This window comes from Mchenga conophoros, linkage group LG15, assembly GCF_057382185.1.
Source record: "Mchenga conophoros isolate Kocher_MC1m ecotype Shallow Benthic linkage group LG15, M_conophoros_male_GT1.1, whole genome shotgun sequence".
Taxonomy (NCBI): Eukaryota; Metazoa; Chordata; class Actinopteri; order Cichliformes; family Cichlidae; genus Mchenga; species Mchenga conophoros.
Genome location: NC_140540.1, coordinates 13,560,488 through 13,579,221, shown reverse-complemented (window position 1 = coordinate 13,579,221; position 18,734 = coordinate 13,560,488). Strand labels below are relative to the sequence as shown.

The 18,734-nt window shown below is 40.7% G+C and overlaps 1 protein-coding gene across 1 annotated transcript in view; it reads right to left on the bottom strand.

Annotated features, from left to right (window-relative positions):
• Positions 1-18,734, bottom strand: part of eva1aa (eva-1 homolog A, regulator of programmed cell death a) — a 72,932-nt gene that overhangs the window by 32,766 nt on the left and 21,432 nt on the right. Inside the window, exons 3-5 of the mRNA XM_085247455.1 lie at positions 17,923-18,046; positions 15,561-15,713; positions 7,959-8,102 (exon numbers count right to left, since the gene is read on the bottom strand). Coding sequence (XP_085103581.1) covers positions 7,959-8,102; positions 15,561-15,713; positions 17,923-18,046 — 421 coding nt within the window. The remainder of the gene's footprint in view (positions 1-7,958; positions 8,103-15,560; positions 15,714-17,922; positions 18,047-18,734) is intronic.

The window sequence follows — 18,734 nt, the reverse complement described above, 5'->3', positions numbered from 1 at the left end:
CAAGACCACTGATAGTCTCCCTCGATCTGGGGCTCCACGCAAGATCTCATCCCGTGGGGTCAAAATGATCATGAGAACGGTGAGCAAAGATCCCAGAACCACACGGGGGGACCTGGTGAATGACCTGCAGAGAGCTGGGACCAAAGTAACAAAGGTCACCATCAGTAACACACTACAACGGCAGGGAATCAAATCCCGCAGTGCCAGACGTGTTCCGCTGCTGAAGCCAGTGCATGTCCAGGCCCGTCTGAAGTTTGCCAGAGAGCACATGGATGATACAGCAGAGGATTGGGAGAATGTCATGTGGTCAGATGAAACCAAAGTAGAACTTTTTGGTATAAACGCAACTCGTCGTGTTTGGAGGAAGAAGAATACTGAGTTGCATCCCAAGAACACCATACCTACTGTGAAGCATGGGGGTGGAAACATCATGCTATGGGGCTGTTTTTCTGCCAAGGGGACAGGACGACTGATCCGTGTTAAGGACAGAATGAATGGGGCCATGTATCGTGAGATTTTGAGCCAAAACCTCCTTCCATCAGTGAGAACTTTGAAGATGAAACGAGGCTGGGTCCTCCAACATGACAATGATCCAAAACACACCGCCCGGGCAACAAAGGAGTGGCTCCGTAAGAAGCATTTGAAAGTCCTGGAGTGGCCTAGCCAGTCTCCAGACCTCAACCCCATAGAAAATCTGTGGCGGGAGTTGAAAGTCCGTGTTGCTCGGCGACAGCCCCAAAACATCACTGCTCTCGAGAAGATCTGCATGGAGGAATGGGCCAAAATACCAGCTACTGTGTGTGCAAACCTGGTAAAGACCTATAGTAAACGTTTGACCTCTGTTATTGCCAACAAAGGTTATGTTACAAAGTATTGAGTTGTATTTTTGTTATTGACCAAATACTTATTTTCCACCCTGATTTACGAATAAATTCTTTACAAATCCTACCATGTGGATTCATGGATATTTTTTTCACATTCTGTCTCTCACAGTTGAAGTGTACCTCTGGTGCAAATTACTGACCTCTGTCATCATTTTAGGTGGGGGAACTTGCACAATTGGTGGCTGACTAAATACTTTTTTGCCCCACTGTACCCAGTGAAAGTGCTTGATTGTTTTCTTTGAGTTGTTGAAACATCTGTGACTGGTGAGAGGGAACGAAACCAAAGGCAAAAGGGGGAAAGAAAAGTCATAGAAACTATGAGAACTTTAACAGAAAATGTAACACCTTTTCTTCATGTGTGCTCAGATGTGTGTGTCGATGTTTATTTATCACGGATTGGCCTCCCCAGAGAGCTGTGGGACCATCTTGACGGAAAATGGTACAAAAGGCAGCCGACATCCAAACAAGAGCTTTGAATGTCCTTCCAAAAGTCTGGAGTCCTGAAGACTACTTGAAGACATTAGAAGAAAGTCTGCCTAAGAGAGGTTGTTCTGTGTTGAAGAATAAAGATGGTCGTGCCAAACTGACTTTCAAGCTTGTCCTAAATGAAAAAAATTCTGGTTTTGCCCCACTTACCGTCTTTTCATGTATGTTTGCACTGCTAGTTTCCATTTCCTAGCAAAATATAAAGATATGAACAATGGCTCAAGACTTTTGCACAGTACTGTATACCTGGTAAATCACATACATCGTTCAATGCTTGTGCGTTCTAGAGTGACAGCAGACACCAGATGCTGTGAGTCAGAAAGACATGGTGTAAGCCAGACATCAGCTGACTGAACATGTTGGCAAAACATGAAACCCGCAAGCTCTAGTGTCAGCAGACTACAAGAAACTCCTCACATGTTCTTCATCCTCTTCCAAAGAATACTTTTTACATTAGTCTGTGACTTCACAAGCTACTGTAGATTAGTGGTGTGTTGAAGGGACAAAAAAGGTCAGCAAAGATGATGTTATACTAGTCAAAACCAATGCCATATATGGCTATTGGCTAAACCCACAACAACTACTATTAAGGCAACACACCCACACCGGTCAGGCCAGGTCACGTGCTTTGTGTTTTCTCGCTGCAGTGTTCATGAGTGTGCCAATTGTGGCAGTTATCACGGGGTTTCTGCAGAGTCAGGCTTGTGTTACAAGGCTGGGGAGCATTTAGAGCTGCCTCTACGGCCTTTGTGCTCACTTCTCCGTCACTAAACTCAGACGCAATACAGATCACATTTTCCAGGTTTACTGGTTGTATTACCCTCATAAAATACTCAATGTGTGGGGTTAGTTATAAGGTGTAAAATGGCATAATCGTGCAATAAGAGCCAGAGTCGTCTGACGTTACCTAGGAGGTATTTAAGGGTAAAGTTAGGTCGTGGATAAGTTGTTGATGCCATACTTGGTACATTTGCATTAGGCCAGCTGTAGCAGAGCACACCTCTGCTGGAAGTGCATTCAGGTGAATACATAGTCAAGGAATTCTTTGTTTCCTTAAGCCATGAATATACAGTGTGGACACACTATGGAACCTACTTAAGTGGAATAATAAAATATTTGTACAACTCCAGCTTACAGGAAATTTGCTTTCATTTTTGCATCCTGAAAGCTCCTTTGTTCAAACTAATAATGAAGTCACAAGCTGATGCTGAGTCATTCATAATAAAACCAAACAGGATGAAAGAAAATTAAATAACGGTGATGGTTAGTTCCAGAAAATGTATAAATAAGTCCTTAAGAGCAAAACCTAGCAACTTGTGCCTTCATACTCAGACGAGCCAACAGTAAATATATTTATTTGAAGATAAATAATCTTTTGATCATCGCATTCACCATGATCATATTTTACAAATGATTTTTTTTTTTTTAAGATGCCTTAAAAACACCTGAATTAAAAAACTAGCAAGACTGTTATTGATGCTAAAGATTAAGAATTTAGGTGAATACTCAGATACTAAGCAATATTAAAAATTTCTATCAGATTAGATAGTCATTTAAAACAGTATTGATAGCAACAGCGCCATATTCGCCATATGCCCCTTCCCTCACTAGCAGCTGAAATGACTGACATTCACAGCACTGAATAACAATTTATGAGGAATTGAAATATTACATTTCACAGTTATCATTAATCTTAATTTGGATAGTACACATGCTACCATTAGCCATTTAGCTATTAGCAATTTCTCAACAGCCACATTAGCTGCTGTTATCACTGTGGCCAATAATAAAATTACAGTGTTAATGTTGGAGCTAGGCAGCAAACATGATCAGTCCTGCTCGTCTGAAATGTTAATAGACATGATTAGTTTAACAAGATAATGCAATTATATTCATCTTAAAAGTTTTATGTTTGTTTTAAAGCCCCAGATAGAAAAGAAAAGCCTACAATAACTAAATAGAAATAGTGGTAGCTCATATTACCAGCTCCATTTGATCAACAATGGAAATGTAGTCCCAAGTGATTAGAGGCACAGCACGATCTCAGAGAGCCTTAAAACACTGATGTCTTTTTTGCACTTTCTAAGAGAGTCTTATATATACCTTACAATTATGTTACTTTATTTTGTAAGACAACTTAAAAACAAAAAAAATAAAAATACTTCTAAGTTTCACGTTTTTTCCCCCTTGTATTTTCCTGGGTAACTGTACTGAGTTTGAAATTCTAGTGTTTTGATAACCCTAGTATGCATGTCAGGTTACACATGCTGAATAAAGGTGAATACCATACTTTGGTATATTTTGGGACATATGACCACCAGTCATACAGCTCTAGGATACGCTCTAAGGGGGAATGATGGGGCCCAGCAGCAACTACTGGCTGCCCAGCTGGACTGCAGCTCTATGCATGAGAGCCTAAATAAACATCAACCTCAGTCTCTTTGCTGACAGGACATGAATGTGTGTGGGGCAGCCAGAGGAGTTTGTGGCTACCAGCGGTCGCATGTGTTCCTCAAGTATCTATGTCCATGTGTATTTGTACGTATGTGCGCGTGAGTGTTCGTGTCCACATAACCAACTTGGAGAATTCAAACCCTCAAGTTTCTGAATTACATCTTTATCTTCCTCTCTTTCCCCCAGTTACATCTAAATCAGCCCCCGCTGAGCTATGTCTGGCAGCCACGGCCTCCACTGCCCGTCCTTTGTCCGTTAAAAATACCATCGGTGCACTCCAGTGACCACACCTCCATATATCTCTGTATTTCCGCATCACACTAAAGTTCAAATACTACAAGAAAAAAGATTAAGAAACAAATGTTGAAAACATAATCACTGGTTTCTTTTATTCTGTGGCTGTTCATAAAGTTAGACTGCAAAATAATTGTACAAGTGAACTACAAAATCACTATGGAGTGTACATGTTTTTGGCACATGTAACTGGCGTGATAGACAGCACGGCGGCTTATTTTTGACTGTGAGGGGCACTATGAAACCACATATACTCGACTTTTATTACTCGACTTTTTATTCCACTGCTAAAGAGGAAACGATTTGTGTTTTTAGCACCATTTACATGTCTGTGCACCTTTGTATGAGCAACATTATGCAAAAAACTACCCATCGGAATTTCATAAAACTCGGTGAAGAGGTGGGGCATGAGCAAACAAAGACTTCTGAAATGACTTATTGTCTTTTAAAATCGCATGATAGGACACCAGGCTTGGTGCAGGATCCACGCTGAGTGAAGTATTTACAAAGTCTACATTAGAAAACAAATAGAAAATAATGTTTATCTGAGCATCTACATTTTGACCAGCTCTAAGAAAATGACACTAAGCCATGAACTGAGATAAACTTAGCTCATTAGCTCTACTTCATTGCTTCACTTCCATGTTTGGTCCAAAGGCCAGAGAAGTGGTGGAAGTTCTTTATATCAAGAACACATAAACTATATTAATGCACTCATTATACTTTCATTAGGATTTTTGAGGGATCCTATGTCCATCAAGCTTTCCATAACCTTTTATCCCCCTAAAGCCTGTGCTACATGGTTCAAAAGAGGCTGTGTGGCCTGATCAGCATGACCCATTATAACACACCTTTGAGATCTGAAGCTTTAATAACTATCAGGCAAGGAGAATAACTGTGCACTGGGTAGGAACTGGGAGACCCTTGACACTTGAAAGAGAAAGATTCATCCAGATACGATCGGATTAGCATGGGGGATCCATAAATCATGTTTTTGCAATAATTCAAAGACAACACCGTGTTTGATGGTATAAAGACATGCACATACAGAAACAGGATGCCTTCAGGCTGTCTGGAAAAAGAGAGTTATTGGCAAGATGGAAGAATTATGTTGCAGAGCTACAGGACAGGCATATTGAGCTCTTCTAACTATACATTGCCAAAATATTTCCACCTACTCTGTATTAAATATACATATAGATAACTGTTGAGTGAGGCAGTTTTTCATTCCAACACCAAACATCTTGACAAAGTAACTAATGAGTCATAAAGGAAGATTGTTCAAAGCAGTCGCAGCGGAACTTTGCTTTCTGCAGAAAGCAGACTCATTCATCAATCTTCAGGAGGAGAGAGGCAAATACTTTCAAGCTTAGCCTATGAATAATTTGGAATACAGGAAGCATTCTTACACATATATTTTAAACATCATCTCCTTAAAATATTCAAATGTTAAATGAACTGCACTCAGTTGGACTCCTGGAGAGAAAATAAAGCTTAGGGATGATGTAAATGATGCTTGACGTAGTGGCTGTGCAGAGTGTGTATGTGTGATCTACTGGTAGACTGATGGCAGGTTCCAGGCCATTTGCTGCTGTTTAATTCCTAAAGAGTAGATCACCCCTGGGGTTGTATGATGAAGAAGCTGGAGCTTGGACCCTGATGGAATTATAAATCAGAGGCAAGCTGAGGGCGATAACGAAGGGTGGATGACTGTGTGTGTCTGTGTGCGAGGGAGAGAGAGAGTAGACACGAGTACAGAGGTGTCATGACTTTTCTTTTTTTTTCTTTTTTATCTGAATTTTGACTGAAACTGAGAATTCTGACTTTTTCCCCTCAGACGTCTAACAATCTATTTCTGACTAATCTGTAGCTCCTAGGGTAGTGGTTGTAAATGGTGCTTGACAGTGGCGTGTGTGTGTGTGTGTGTGTGTGTGTGATTGTGTGTGTGTGTGTGTGTGTGTGTGTGTGTGTGTGTGTGTGTGTGTGTGTGTGTGTGAGAGAGAGAGAGAGAGATCTACTGATAGACTGATGGCAGGTTCCAGGTCATTTGCTGCTGTGTTATTCAGAAGGCATTCCAGAGGGCACCCCTGGGGTTGTATAGAAATTCTGACTTTTTGTTTCTAAAAACTGTGAAAAAATCCGCATTTTCCAAAAAATGTCATAATTCTGGGATTTCTTTTTAAAGTCATGACCAAAAACATCTATTCCGTGGCCCTAATCCTTGTCTTACTTTTAGAATGGTTCAAAAGCATGAAAATAGCAGTTTATAGTCCATTAAAGGTTCTCAACACAGGGCATAGAGAATCACAAACCTGAATACTCAAAGTTAAACATCTAACACATTGTAGATTTTAAAACATAAGTGCAAAAAGTAAATTCTGAACTATAATAAACCTAAGATCAATAAAATATTTGCTAATAACAGGTATTTATTTGAAAAGGCATTAAAGGTGCGATTTCTTTCCGGTGATCATGTGCTCTCAGTCAGTTTGTAAGTCAGTGCCAGTTGGAACAAAGCACACCACCACACTCACACAGGCACATAAATACCACCAATCATGAGCGGACAGACAGCCTTCATCCCCTACTCTGACAAAAATGGGGTCAGTTCTGCACACATTCAACCACCAACGAAAGAGGATCCCCCAAAATTATTACTCTGAGAGAGCCTGAAGAAACCAGTGACTTCATGTCTACTGCAGTTATACTGATTTACTCACGTTCAACCCTCTCAACTCCCACCGCAGCCCAGAAGACCTCCCTCTCCCGCTTCCCCATCCCCCTCTGTGTGTGTTAGCATCTTACATCCGTCCTCTATCTCATTTGTCTCTGAGGCCCTACAGACACTCACACATTTACCAGCCAAACTCAGCACCAGAGCTGTAAGGATAATACACTGTGCTATCAGTGACAGATAAGAGAGGTCGGACACAGATTCATTCCAAACGATTCCATAAACACAGTTGAACAGTCTCCGTATTCTTGTCTGCAATGACTAGCTCACAGTTGACGGTTCTTGGAGATTCAGCATGGAGGATCTCCAAAACCAGACTATAAACAAGCTGTAAACTCTCATGACAACATCAAGATACAGATTATCCCCTGAAGCAAGAAATGACAAGAACTGTATAGCAGAAAGGCAGCAGAAAATTACTTACACAAAAAAATCTCAAAATCTATAAAATAAATTCAGAATTCAGATTGAAATGCCAAGGCAAACAACAGAACGAATGTTACTTTGGGTGTTTGGGCAAATGGATTTTATGGATTTAAGAGATTCCCGGGCATGGTGCTGATTGATCCGTTCCTGTCTGTGTATGTATACTTTTGTGCATGTCTAAAGCATGTGGTTAATTAATTACAGTCTTGACATGTCCAGATTAGCTCTTGGGAGGGGAACTGATAAAGGAAGAAGATCATTAATCTCATCCTTCCGCACAGACATAAGGTCTAAACACAATATCCAGTGCTTAATGTAGTTTTCTTCACTAAAGATCTGAGGTGGAAAATACATGTAGAAGCATTTAAATCCTCGAATAGTTTCCTCATTTCAGTAAAAAACTATTTCCGAAATTATTTTATTGTTTCAGTTTCCTTTCAAAGTAAAAATTATAAGCCTAACAAATTATCCCCCTGTTACCCATATTTATTCACCATAACCACGATCATCGCAGATGATAATCATATTTCTGCAACTACAGCAGAACCCCTTTTAGTGTCCCTCATCCTGAAACTGGGGTCCAACATGATGGGCAGGAGTGCAGCTGATAAATTAGCAAACATCACCCCCTGGTGGCAGGCAAAAATGAAACCATGAGTATTGGTTTCTTGGGGACTCACCACAGGTGTAGATGACGCTGAGGTACTTCCTGGTGCCAGCGTAACACGGATCTCCAAACTCTCTCGTGGAAGCTCGGATGAGACAGGTTTTCTTTCCCTGGCAGCGGTTGGTCAAAACCTGCAGAGCCACGGACGACTGGCACTCTGGAATAAAAACAGAGATGGGGAAACATATGTAATACTCTGTTGTAAAACCCACATCTCAGTAATGTCTATTCCACTGGATCATCAACTATAGTCTACAGAAAAATTCCACTAGCATTGTAAAATGTGGATTTCTGTTAAAAATACAGGCAAACGCATTTTTAAAAAAATGAAAATTTCTGTTAACATATTTTCTATATAAATGGACTGAAAGTCCAAACTACTTCCCCAATAACTATTATCAATTTACATTTCATATGCTCTGTGTTCTTAGATGGCGTGACACTTACAAAGACACACATACACACACATCTCAGATCCCATGATGGAGTTTGTGTCCACATCAGACCCACATAGAGAACCTTCCGCAGGCCTTACATTGTCTAAAGGATATCTGATCCAATACATGTGGGTGTGTGAGTGTTTGTGTATGGAGACCAGTCAAAGTAATGGATACGCCTCTCATACATCATCGCTAAGCACCAGCCAACTCCTCTCCTCGTTTTTTGGCTTTGATTTCATTCCTTTATTCCATAATTGTAACACAGCTGCAGAAGATGACATGGCACTTCTAAGCCAATAATCTGCAAATGAGTTAAGCAGCAAAGGAAATATAAAAGTACTCAAAGGTGCAGTCCCAGTGGAATTCCCATTCTACATATCTCCACATGACTCCAGTGACACTAAGGATAAAGGTGTGAGAAGCACTAATCAACTCCTGTTGTGGTCTTGTGGGAATGTGGAGGGCCCTTGGTTCCACATGGATGCTTCCCGGGCCCCCCACGGGCCATCTAACCCCTAAAAACAACACAAGGAAATGAGCCTTTGAAAATGGACACTCGGCTGTCTTGGTGGCCCACGCAGAAGGAGAAGTGCAGAAAAAAGCTATCGAGGGCATGCTGGCTAAGACTTGGTTCAAGTGTCAGCAAGCCTCAACAAATTATGGCTAAAGGTTAAATGTCATAGCCTGGAAGTGTTTGAGGGTAATCTAGCGGTCATGCATAATATCAAAATTGGGAATTCCTTGGATGGCCTGTAACCGTGCAGGCCTGTCTTATAAGCAGGAGACTTATTTTACAGTTTATGTTATATAACTAAATTGCGGGGAAATCTGTTCCATAAATCTTGTGTGGTTACAGGTCACAGCATATGCAAAGCATTAAGCTTCTCAATGAAGTAAGCCTGAATCACTGTTGGTTCAACTGGACACAGATCAAACGGGTACACCCCCAGCTGGAGCTGACATAGTGGAATTCCCAACCAGGATGTAGTGAGGTGAAAGCCTGTGGGAACCAGTGAGAGTAACTGGATATGAAGGACCATAACTCAAAGGTGGAATAATTCCTGCTGTCACTTAAAACATGTGGAGTAATGTAAAAAAAAAAAAAGTTCATTTGAATTCTGCCATCAGTCTTAAACTTATGGGAAAAACTTGGTTTCTAATTTGTTTATAATTTTTTTTAAATTATGAAAATGGCAACTCAACTTTGTTTTGATTTAGTAAATTACTAATTTTCTTACCTTACCGTTAAATTTGCAGTGCCAGACTTTACATGTTGAGCTGCATCCTGAGGACAGGACAGAAGTAGGACTATGGTACAAGTCATTAAGTACATTTGACGTGCAGGTACATCTAAGTACAACCGCACAACAGATGAAAAAAGTTGCACGGTCACACGAGCCTTGATTTCTACTGCAGCATTCAGAGGAAGCGTCAGAATGTGCTTAATCTGTGCGTCAGAATTCACCCTGGCTCGTATCTAAGGTTCAGCCAGCTGATGGTGGCATAATGGTGTGAGGGATATTTTCTTGGCACATTTTGGACACCCTAGTACTAGTTGATTTCAATGCCACACCCTTCCTGAGTATTGTTGCTGACTATATCCATCCCTTTTATGACCGCACAGTAACCATCTTAATATGGCTGGTTCCAGCAGAATAACTCACCATGTCTCAAAGCTTAGATCATCTCAAACTGGTTTCTTGAACATGTACTCAGTTGGCCTCCTCAATCCCCACTTCTCAATCAAAAAGGGACGTGGTGAAATGAGAGATTTGCATCATAGAACAAATCTGCAGCAACTGTGTGATGCTATCATGTTAATATGGAACAGAATCTCAGAGGAATCTATGCCGAAATAACACAGGTCTGAAAGCAAAAGGGGGTTCAACCCAGTATTACCAAGGTGTACATAATAAAGTGGTGAGGAGGCGTTTAATGTGAAAGTTTATTATCCATATTAGCAGTTTATTATCTGTTTATGTAAGACAAACTGATAAGCAGTCTGTGTCTATGACAGAGATCAATGTTGTAACTATTGGCTTTTATTTCCTTTATTAATCACATTATATTTTTCTACAATATGTACATTTGTACTAGTTAATTTTATGATCACTGTTTATAGCAATATATAAATATATTACCGCCGTTACATAATTACATAATTTCCTTAGGGCTTAATAAAGTATTCTGATTCTGATTCAGTTCAATAACCTCCTGCTCTGACGAATGTGCCTCAATTTTCTCTGCCGCTCTTTTTTCCTGTCCGGAGGGCCTGACAAGCCAAGTCCACTGACAGACAGACCCCCATTAGCTGCACCTTAGATTCGCTGACTGGGTGATTAGCTGAGCACAGAGCTCACAGAAAATGGGGTGGGACTTAGAGGTTCAGGAGCTGATAGAGAGGATGGAGACACACATGTATTCTTTGTTCACCAGCTCAGCCACACACAGAATTTCTATGTAGTTTAAAAGAACACTCCCAAGGGCCTGACCTCCTCTGGCTCTCATTAGTGGTCTTAACACAGAGAGACAAGCATACAACAGTTCCCCTCTCTCTCTCACACACACACACACACACATACACACGGCATGAATAACCCCTGTTACCTCTAACCTTTACCCTCTCCAATTTTCCAAGCTTGGGCCACCACCCCTCTATCCTCCACACACCCAACAAGGACAGGACTATAGCTCAGAAGAGTAGGCCCATAGTCAAGAGAAGCAGCATATGAGGAAAGGGAGGAGCTTCCTGGATACACACACACATGCACACAGATTCACATGCATACACAAACAAACACACACTTACTCTCAATGATGACTAATTACAGCAGGAAACATAAACTGAGGTCACACACAGAAAAGCACCTACAAGTACTTTTCTTAAAAGGAATTACACAGTTCGAAAAGTTACTGAGCTGATTTCCTAATACAATGAAAGGGCGATTCTGGGTGGAGAAACCACCTAAAGCTGTGTGATGTGGCATTTCATGTCATTCAATTGTTTTAAAAGAAAAAAAAGATAATAATTTATCCAGTAGAAAGCCACATCTTGAGTTTCACTCATCACAGAGCACATGTATTAAGCCTGATGTCCTGTAAGGTTAGTGCATTTTCACTGTCATACATTCTGAGGTTGGTGTACAGCAACTGTGTGTTTTCAAATAAACGCAACACACCTCAGAGCACATACATATCCAAACACACAAATGAACACACACGTGCAAAGAGTACAGCAACCTTTCCTAGTAAATTGTCACTACAACCACCATAACAGTCCAAGTTTTCCACCCACGCACACCTTTCCTGGAATTTCAAGACAATGGATGGAAAACACTCGACTCCTCTTTCGTTCTGACTCATCGGCAATACGTATCATTTAATAGGGAGGTTTAACTCATTGTTGTGGGATTTAAACTCTTTGTGTAATAGAAGAGCGACTTTCAGATATGGTGATAAGGTGAAAGGATCTGCACACGCCAAATGCTTTCAGTAGATGTCAATGATACATTGACAGACAACCTTTTACCCAAGGTAACACCACACGCATTTACCCCAAAATGTTCTTTCACTTCTCTGGAAACATATTTTACAGCCAGACATAAACAATACTTTTCAAAAGTCTTGAGCCACCCCTCATATCATCACTTTTTGCTTGCAAGGAGCAGGAACTTGAGTTTTTTTTTAAGTCATCTTTAGCTATAGTAGTTTTTCTTTAAACATTGGCTGCTTTTTCACTCATTTTAATTGCAGTCCTCGTCCCTGACCATTTTCAGATGACTCTTTTGTTGGTTAAGCCAATTAACACCAACCTTTGTTGAATCATTCATGCATAAAAAAGGCACCTAATTCAAGGGATGAACCAGCATTGTGTCTACACTTAACAAACAACTTAAAATGTATCTTTAGGCACTTTGTTACAAGCAGCCTGTCACAAAAACACAAAGTTTGTGTCCATTACTTTAGCTAAATCTGCGATCAGAAGACTATTTAAAGAAATTATAAGAAATTTTGCCTAAAGGAGTTCGGGCTCTGTTTAAGAATAAAGGTGGTCATATTGAATACAAACTCTATTTTTGCCACATATGCTGTACTCCTATGCATGTTTCCAGAAATAACTCCAATTGTTTGTTATATTCTTAGTAAAATACAAAGGGTTTGATGACTTTTGCACAGTACTGTACAGAGGATTTTGCTTGTGTGGGTTTGTAAGGCGATAGCAAGTTATGTCACAATCATTCCAGCAAATCAGAGAATTTGGTATGTGTGCTATGTGTGTTATCACCTTAACCCTGCATGAGCTTGTTATCATAGAAAACATGCAGCCTGAGAAATTCATGATAGCCAGTATACAAATGTCATTGATAATATTTTTGCAAACTTTAGGAAAAACAGTCAACCAGTAACAATTTGTTGACAGAAATCTGTCAACTCAGGTCTTTCAGGACTGATTTAAATAGACAGACCTGCACATTTAACATAAATCTATATCTATATCAGCAAAGTCCAAAACAGCATAAACATGCTACTTATCTGCTCTGCATCTATTAGTGTCTGCAATAAATACAGACAGAGTTACAGTGAAGTATCTCACACCCTAAAAATGGAACAAGCAGTCCAAAATGGAAGTATTAAAGTGTGCAGCTGTGCACAATAATCTAGTATCCAACCTGCAAATAGACTAAAGTCTGAACCATCGTTTTCAAAGCACACACTCAAAAGGGAAAGCACAGTGGCCTTCCTTTTATTTTAGAAAAAAAAAACACACTCTAAGATCCTGCATGCCAAGCATGGGGGGCTATTTAGATGTCAAGAGGTATGTATCGTGGTAATGGGGCAGATGAGAGAGGAGGGCTGAAGCAGGCCCCTTTACTTTGAGGATTCTTCATCGCCGCCAAAAGCCGTCCAACTCCGCCACTCCCACCCAGAAGACAAGATCAAAGAATCCTTGTGTTGTGAGTACATGTCTATGTACATACTTGTTTTTTCCTGCTATACTTTTCCAGGACTTTTGCATTCAAAAGGAAAGCAGACAGTGGTTTTCCATGGCATAAATTCCTTGCGGCAAATCTAATTAAGTTAAATAAGTTGACTAGAAAATTACCTCCAGAAGACATTTGTTTGTTAGACAACAGCTAGCACAAGTTATCACAAAAAATTTCTGTCTATTTGGCAGGTGGCTAGTGTTAAATTGTCTAAATTTGTGCATCTAACAGTGTACAAGCAAAGCACTGTAATATTCCTTAACATTACACTATGCACAGCATACCTGGGCCGTGCAGTCAGCTGTGTGAGTTCAGCGGTTGATCCCACACCTCAGGCTGCAACTTTGCCAGGAAGGTTTGAGAGATTACCATAACCTATTCCGTTTAGCACATTTGAACCTGCATTTAAGGAAACTTAAATTCAAAACAGACACAAAACCAACTTGCGTTTACAGCGACTGCCAACCTCAAGATTAATTCAGACATGCAGAACCACAAATACACACATGCAGCTGAGGCTCCACGCTGCTTCGGGAGGGTAAAAAAAGAAGGGGGAAAGCATTTAGAAATAATTAACAGTGTTTGTCTAAGCTGTCACTTAAGACACCCTCACTTCCTGCTCCAGGTGACATGAGAGCCACATTAAAGATAGAGATGACAGGGGAAATCCCACTACAGCACCACCAGACTGTCTGGAACAGCTCAGGGGGTGGTTGTGGGTGAGTGCAGTGTTTACATGCACACACATGTGTGTATGTGATGGAGAGAGGAAAACTCATTCTATAAAGTGGGCGAACAGCCGTTTGTGTGTATCTGAGTCTCCAGTCGACATAAACACACTAATGGTGAATATGTGATTTTTCAGTAAACACCACGTCTCCCCTGCTTCAATTAGATTTTTGATCAATACTCAGAGCTACTGTATTTAACCCCAGAGTCTGAAACCATATCTGAAACCAGCCCTGTCTCACCTGCTACACCTACTTGCCACATGTCTGGTCCAATGCTTCCTCCTTGTACAGAGGAAAAGACTACCTGACAAAAGGGTCAAGGCCACCACAACAGCACCTGTGGTTAAACTAATACTAATAGTTGCCACGGATCCAAGTTTAAAGTCATTAACATTCCTCTAAACAAGGCCAGGGGTACATTTGGGTATCCCATGCACTCACACATGCACATAACAAACATGCATACTTGGAGGGAACTCAATATGTTCCTTTTCAACAGTCCAAACTCAGTGCTTTTGATGACAGGGACATCTGATCTACATTCCTCCTCATTCCCCTGGCAATGTGTGCACGTTAGTGTGTGTCTACCTGATGCTCAGTGGTGGTTTTCTTTATCTCAAAATGCTCCGAGAACAAGATGATGAAATGACAAAAGGTAAATTGCTTCTAAAAGTGAAATTATCAACCAGTGATTGTGGAAGAAGTGCAAAGAGGTTTGAATAGATGACATCAGGGATGGGTGTGACAGACCAGTGTTTGCTCTAGAGCCTCTCAGTCAAAGAAAGTGGAGGAAATGAAGGAATGAAGGTTTCCAAACCACAACAGCATCTCAAGGCAATATCGCCCACGTCAAAGACATTTCATGAAGGGGGGATTCAGCAGGTGTTTTGAACCTGACTGTATTTGTAGTTCTCTTTGTGGTTCACTGGAGTTCGAGTCCAGGCGTGTAACGCTCATTATTAAAACCTTTTCATTTTTCACATCTGCTCAATGTAATGACACCTGAATGTTTAGATTATGTCTTCGCTGCAAGGCATTTTTGTCTTTTAGCAAAAAAACGGCGACCTGAAGTTGCACTCTTCCCATTCATTAATATGTATAAGAGCATTAGCACGACAAGGAGACTCTTTTTAACTTCATGCAAACACATGTAGGCCTGATTTGCAAGCCAAGCTAGTGTCTTGTTTTATGACTCCTTACTTATTACTCCTCCCCTGACCTCGGACTGACCCCTAAATTGATTATATGAGGAATGATACAAATGTGCAAAAAGTGCCACCTTTCATGAAAATACATGACACAATCACACGATCGAGGCACCTTTGTAAAAAAGGAAGTCATTGAATGATCACGAACTATTAAAAAAAACTGCCAAAAAATACAGCTTTCAAGAGCGAAGTAGATTTTTAAACACTGCATACTTGAAGTGACAGAAAAGGAAAACAAGAAGGTTTCTCACCCACTGATGGAGACCTCCTGTGGAGAAGGGGACACTCGAGGGTGCCCTGCAGAGTTCGGCCGAACATGGCGGAGTAGACGGCGATCTGCATTCCCTGTTTGCAGCTTAGCCTCATCTTATCTTCCTCACAGACCACCTTACTCTTATACTCATCTGTGGATACAGAGAGAGATTATTTAATAATATTTGATATAAGTTTTCATTTCCTGGATATTTGCTGATTAGATACAAATTAGAACCACTAAATTAGAACCTCTGCTTAGCAGTTTATCATATGCGCAGAGCACAGACTCCATTTTTCATTCAGAGTAATGGGCATGAGACAGAGGGAGGACAGATTGGTGGACATGTAGAGCCATGCAGAGGCATTCCTCTGACACATCCACCCAAAGTGACCTGTGACAGCAAGAAGTAGCTCCACTGGCCTGCAACTAAAAACACAACAGCAGAGTGTTTCTATATCCATGTGGGAAGTGGAACAGGAATGCAGAAAAGAAAAGTGAGAGAGAAAGCAAAGAAAATGTTCAGGACTAGTTTGTTATACTTCTTTGTGATGGACTCACTCTTGTTCTGTCTCAGACCCTCCCTGTTCTCCTTCACTAACACCATCCTCTAGCCACCTCTCTTTTCAGAGGCAGTGACACCTGCCCGTTGCACCTCACTAACACCCCATGCAGCCTTTCTCTCTTCCCCCCCGAGAAGTCATTGGTTAAGTGACAGTGAACAAAGAGCTGCTGATTGGTCCTGGGGTCCAGTGGAGAAAGGAACAAGTAGGAAAGGCAGGGGGATCAGTGGATTAATGCTGAGTTGTGGGCACTCTTGTGTGAACTTTTGCACAGCTCAGTGCGGCTCGGCTCAGCACAGGACTGAGCGACGAATGAATACTAGAATCAGGGTGGGATTACTGCACTGCTGTGGCTCCCCTCCGGAGTGATACTCTTAACTTCCTGGATCACAAGGGGAACGATGGACAAGGATAAACAGCGAGGCACGCAAAAGGCGGGGGTTTTTTCAGATAAAAGAAGCAGCACAGAGGGAAGTCACACGGATACTGATGCCTAAATTAATGCAGACTTTATAGAAAAATTATAGAAAAGGTTTTCCCTACAAAAAGTAGTTAAATGAGAAATACATTTAAATACTCTTGCCAGGTCTGACCCCCTTATGCTCAAGAGTATTGTTTGGGATTTCCATCTGAAACAAAAAGCTTAAATTTAGTCAGTAGCAAATGCAAAAGTGTGAGGCTAGAGTGAAACAGCGTCAATATATGAATGAGATATACTTAAGAAAATTTTGACCAGCATTAAAGCTATGTGTCTACCTGCTGCAAAGTATATAAACGGGATAAGCAAAGTCACAGCATGTTTTTCCAGTTGAAGACCAAACGTTACTATTAACAGGCTGCCATATAACGGTCAAGCTGCTGAAACAGCAAAATGCTCCTTACTGCATGCTACCATGAATGTCATCCAAGCCAAGCCATACCAACTTTATTTATAACACACTTTAAAAACAGCAACCACTGACCAAAGTGCCGAACATACGAATAGAAATACATGCTAATAAAAATAACAGAAAATAAGAGAATTAAATTCAATCAGAAATGACAGATTAAGATGAAAGATGGCCTCTATAGTTATAACATATTATAGAAGGTCTCCAGTCACAGCTGGAGAGGTGTTAGCTAGCTCCTTCCATCTGAGGTTTTTTATAACAGATACAGATTAGACAGCCACGATCACAACAGATATAGTCTCTTCATCCAGTGAGTATGAGGCTATAACATATGGTTGTCAGTGTCCAGTACTGATTGATGCAGATTCAGTATTGCCTGTGCAGCCAGCCTTATTCCTCAATTGTTGCCAATATACTTGATTTCAAATATATAGCATGTCCACTAATTGACATAGTGCTTTATCATGACAAACAATGGCACTTTGGCTTTTGGGTTAGCTACACATACCACATCCTGATGCTAGATAAAGTAAAGAGTCAGTAAAGAGTCCAGCTGTGTTGGAAAAACCTATTATGAGCATCTACTCTACGGGCATGTACCTCACAGAATGATGAAAAAGCATAATCATCACCTGTAATATATTAAAAAGTATAGCTCAGCCCCAATTTCTATTTCAAATTCAGATATTTATAAGTGGCTACAGGGGAGAGCCTTGGTACACAATTTTAAAGGTTGATTTGGGATTTCCTTTGATTGTTAGTGTACTAGTTTGGTTTTGACCTGACACCACCCTTGTGTATTGTGTATTGGCGTTGTGAGGGGGGGAAACAAAGAAAGAATGGTTCAAGCACAGGGAGGGACAGAGATTTTTGTCACTGTCACAACGCGGGGCGACGAGGGACTTACTCGGTCTGCATTTGTACCAGACAATTAGGTATTTACTGCTCCCAGGACACTGGTCCGTCCCAAACACGCGGCTGTTGACAAGGACTTGACAGCTCCTTCTGTCTTGGCACTCGTCCTGCATTTTCTGAAGCAAAGTGACACAAAACGGGAGAAGAACAAAGGCACGTTTAGAGGGAAAACAACAAGCCAATGATAGTGAGACCAGCAGCAAAAAAACCCTAAAACCACTTCAAACAGGTTGCTTATAGCTATTAGGGTATATGGCATCAGTTCACCCACTTCGTTTTCTCATGTTTTAGCCTGCTATAAGCCCAGTGACCAATCCAACACACAGGAATAGCTGAAAGGTTTCAGTTCAGAGCCTCCCTTAAATTAAATATTAAAAGAGTTGCATTAGTTATGAAAAAGCACGGAAAGAGACATGAATTACCACTGAAATAGTGCCGGGGTAAGATAACAAACGTAATTTGTGGACTTCCACCTAAAAACACACTAAATAGACAAGAAGGTCCTCACTGTGGTGCCAATTAAGACTAATACGTCTGGAAATATACTTTTTGTTGTCAGCAGATCTAACAAGAAAACCAAATCAAATAATGAAACAATAAGCACTGAATGAGAAGTCTTATTCTTCTGTGTACGTCCACTGTATTACATAAACAAAAAAACACAGTAAACCACTGAATTGAATTAGCTGTTACATTAATAACATGCACATGGCTGGGTACTGATCCATGCTTGCAAACAGGCAGTAAATGCAATATTTGATCCTGTTTGTTACAAAGTATATTTAAGTTTGTGTTTTTTAAAGA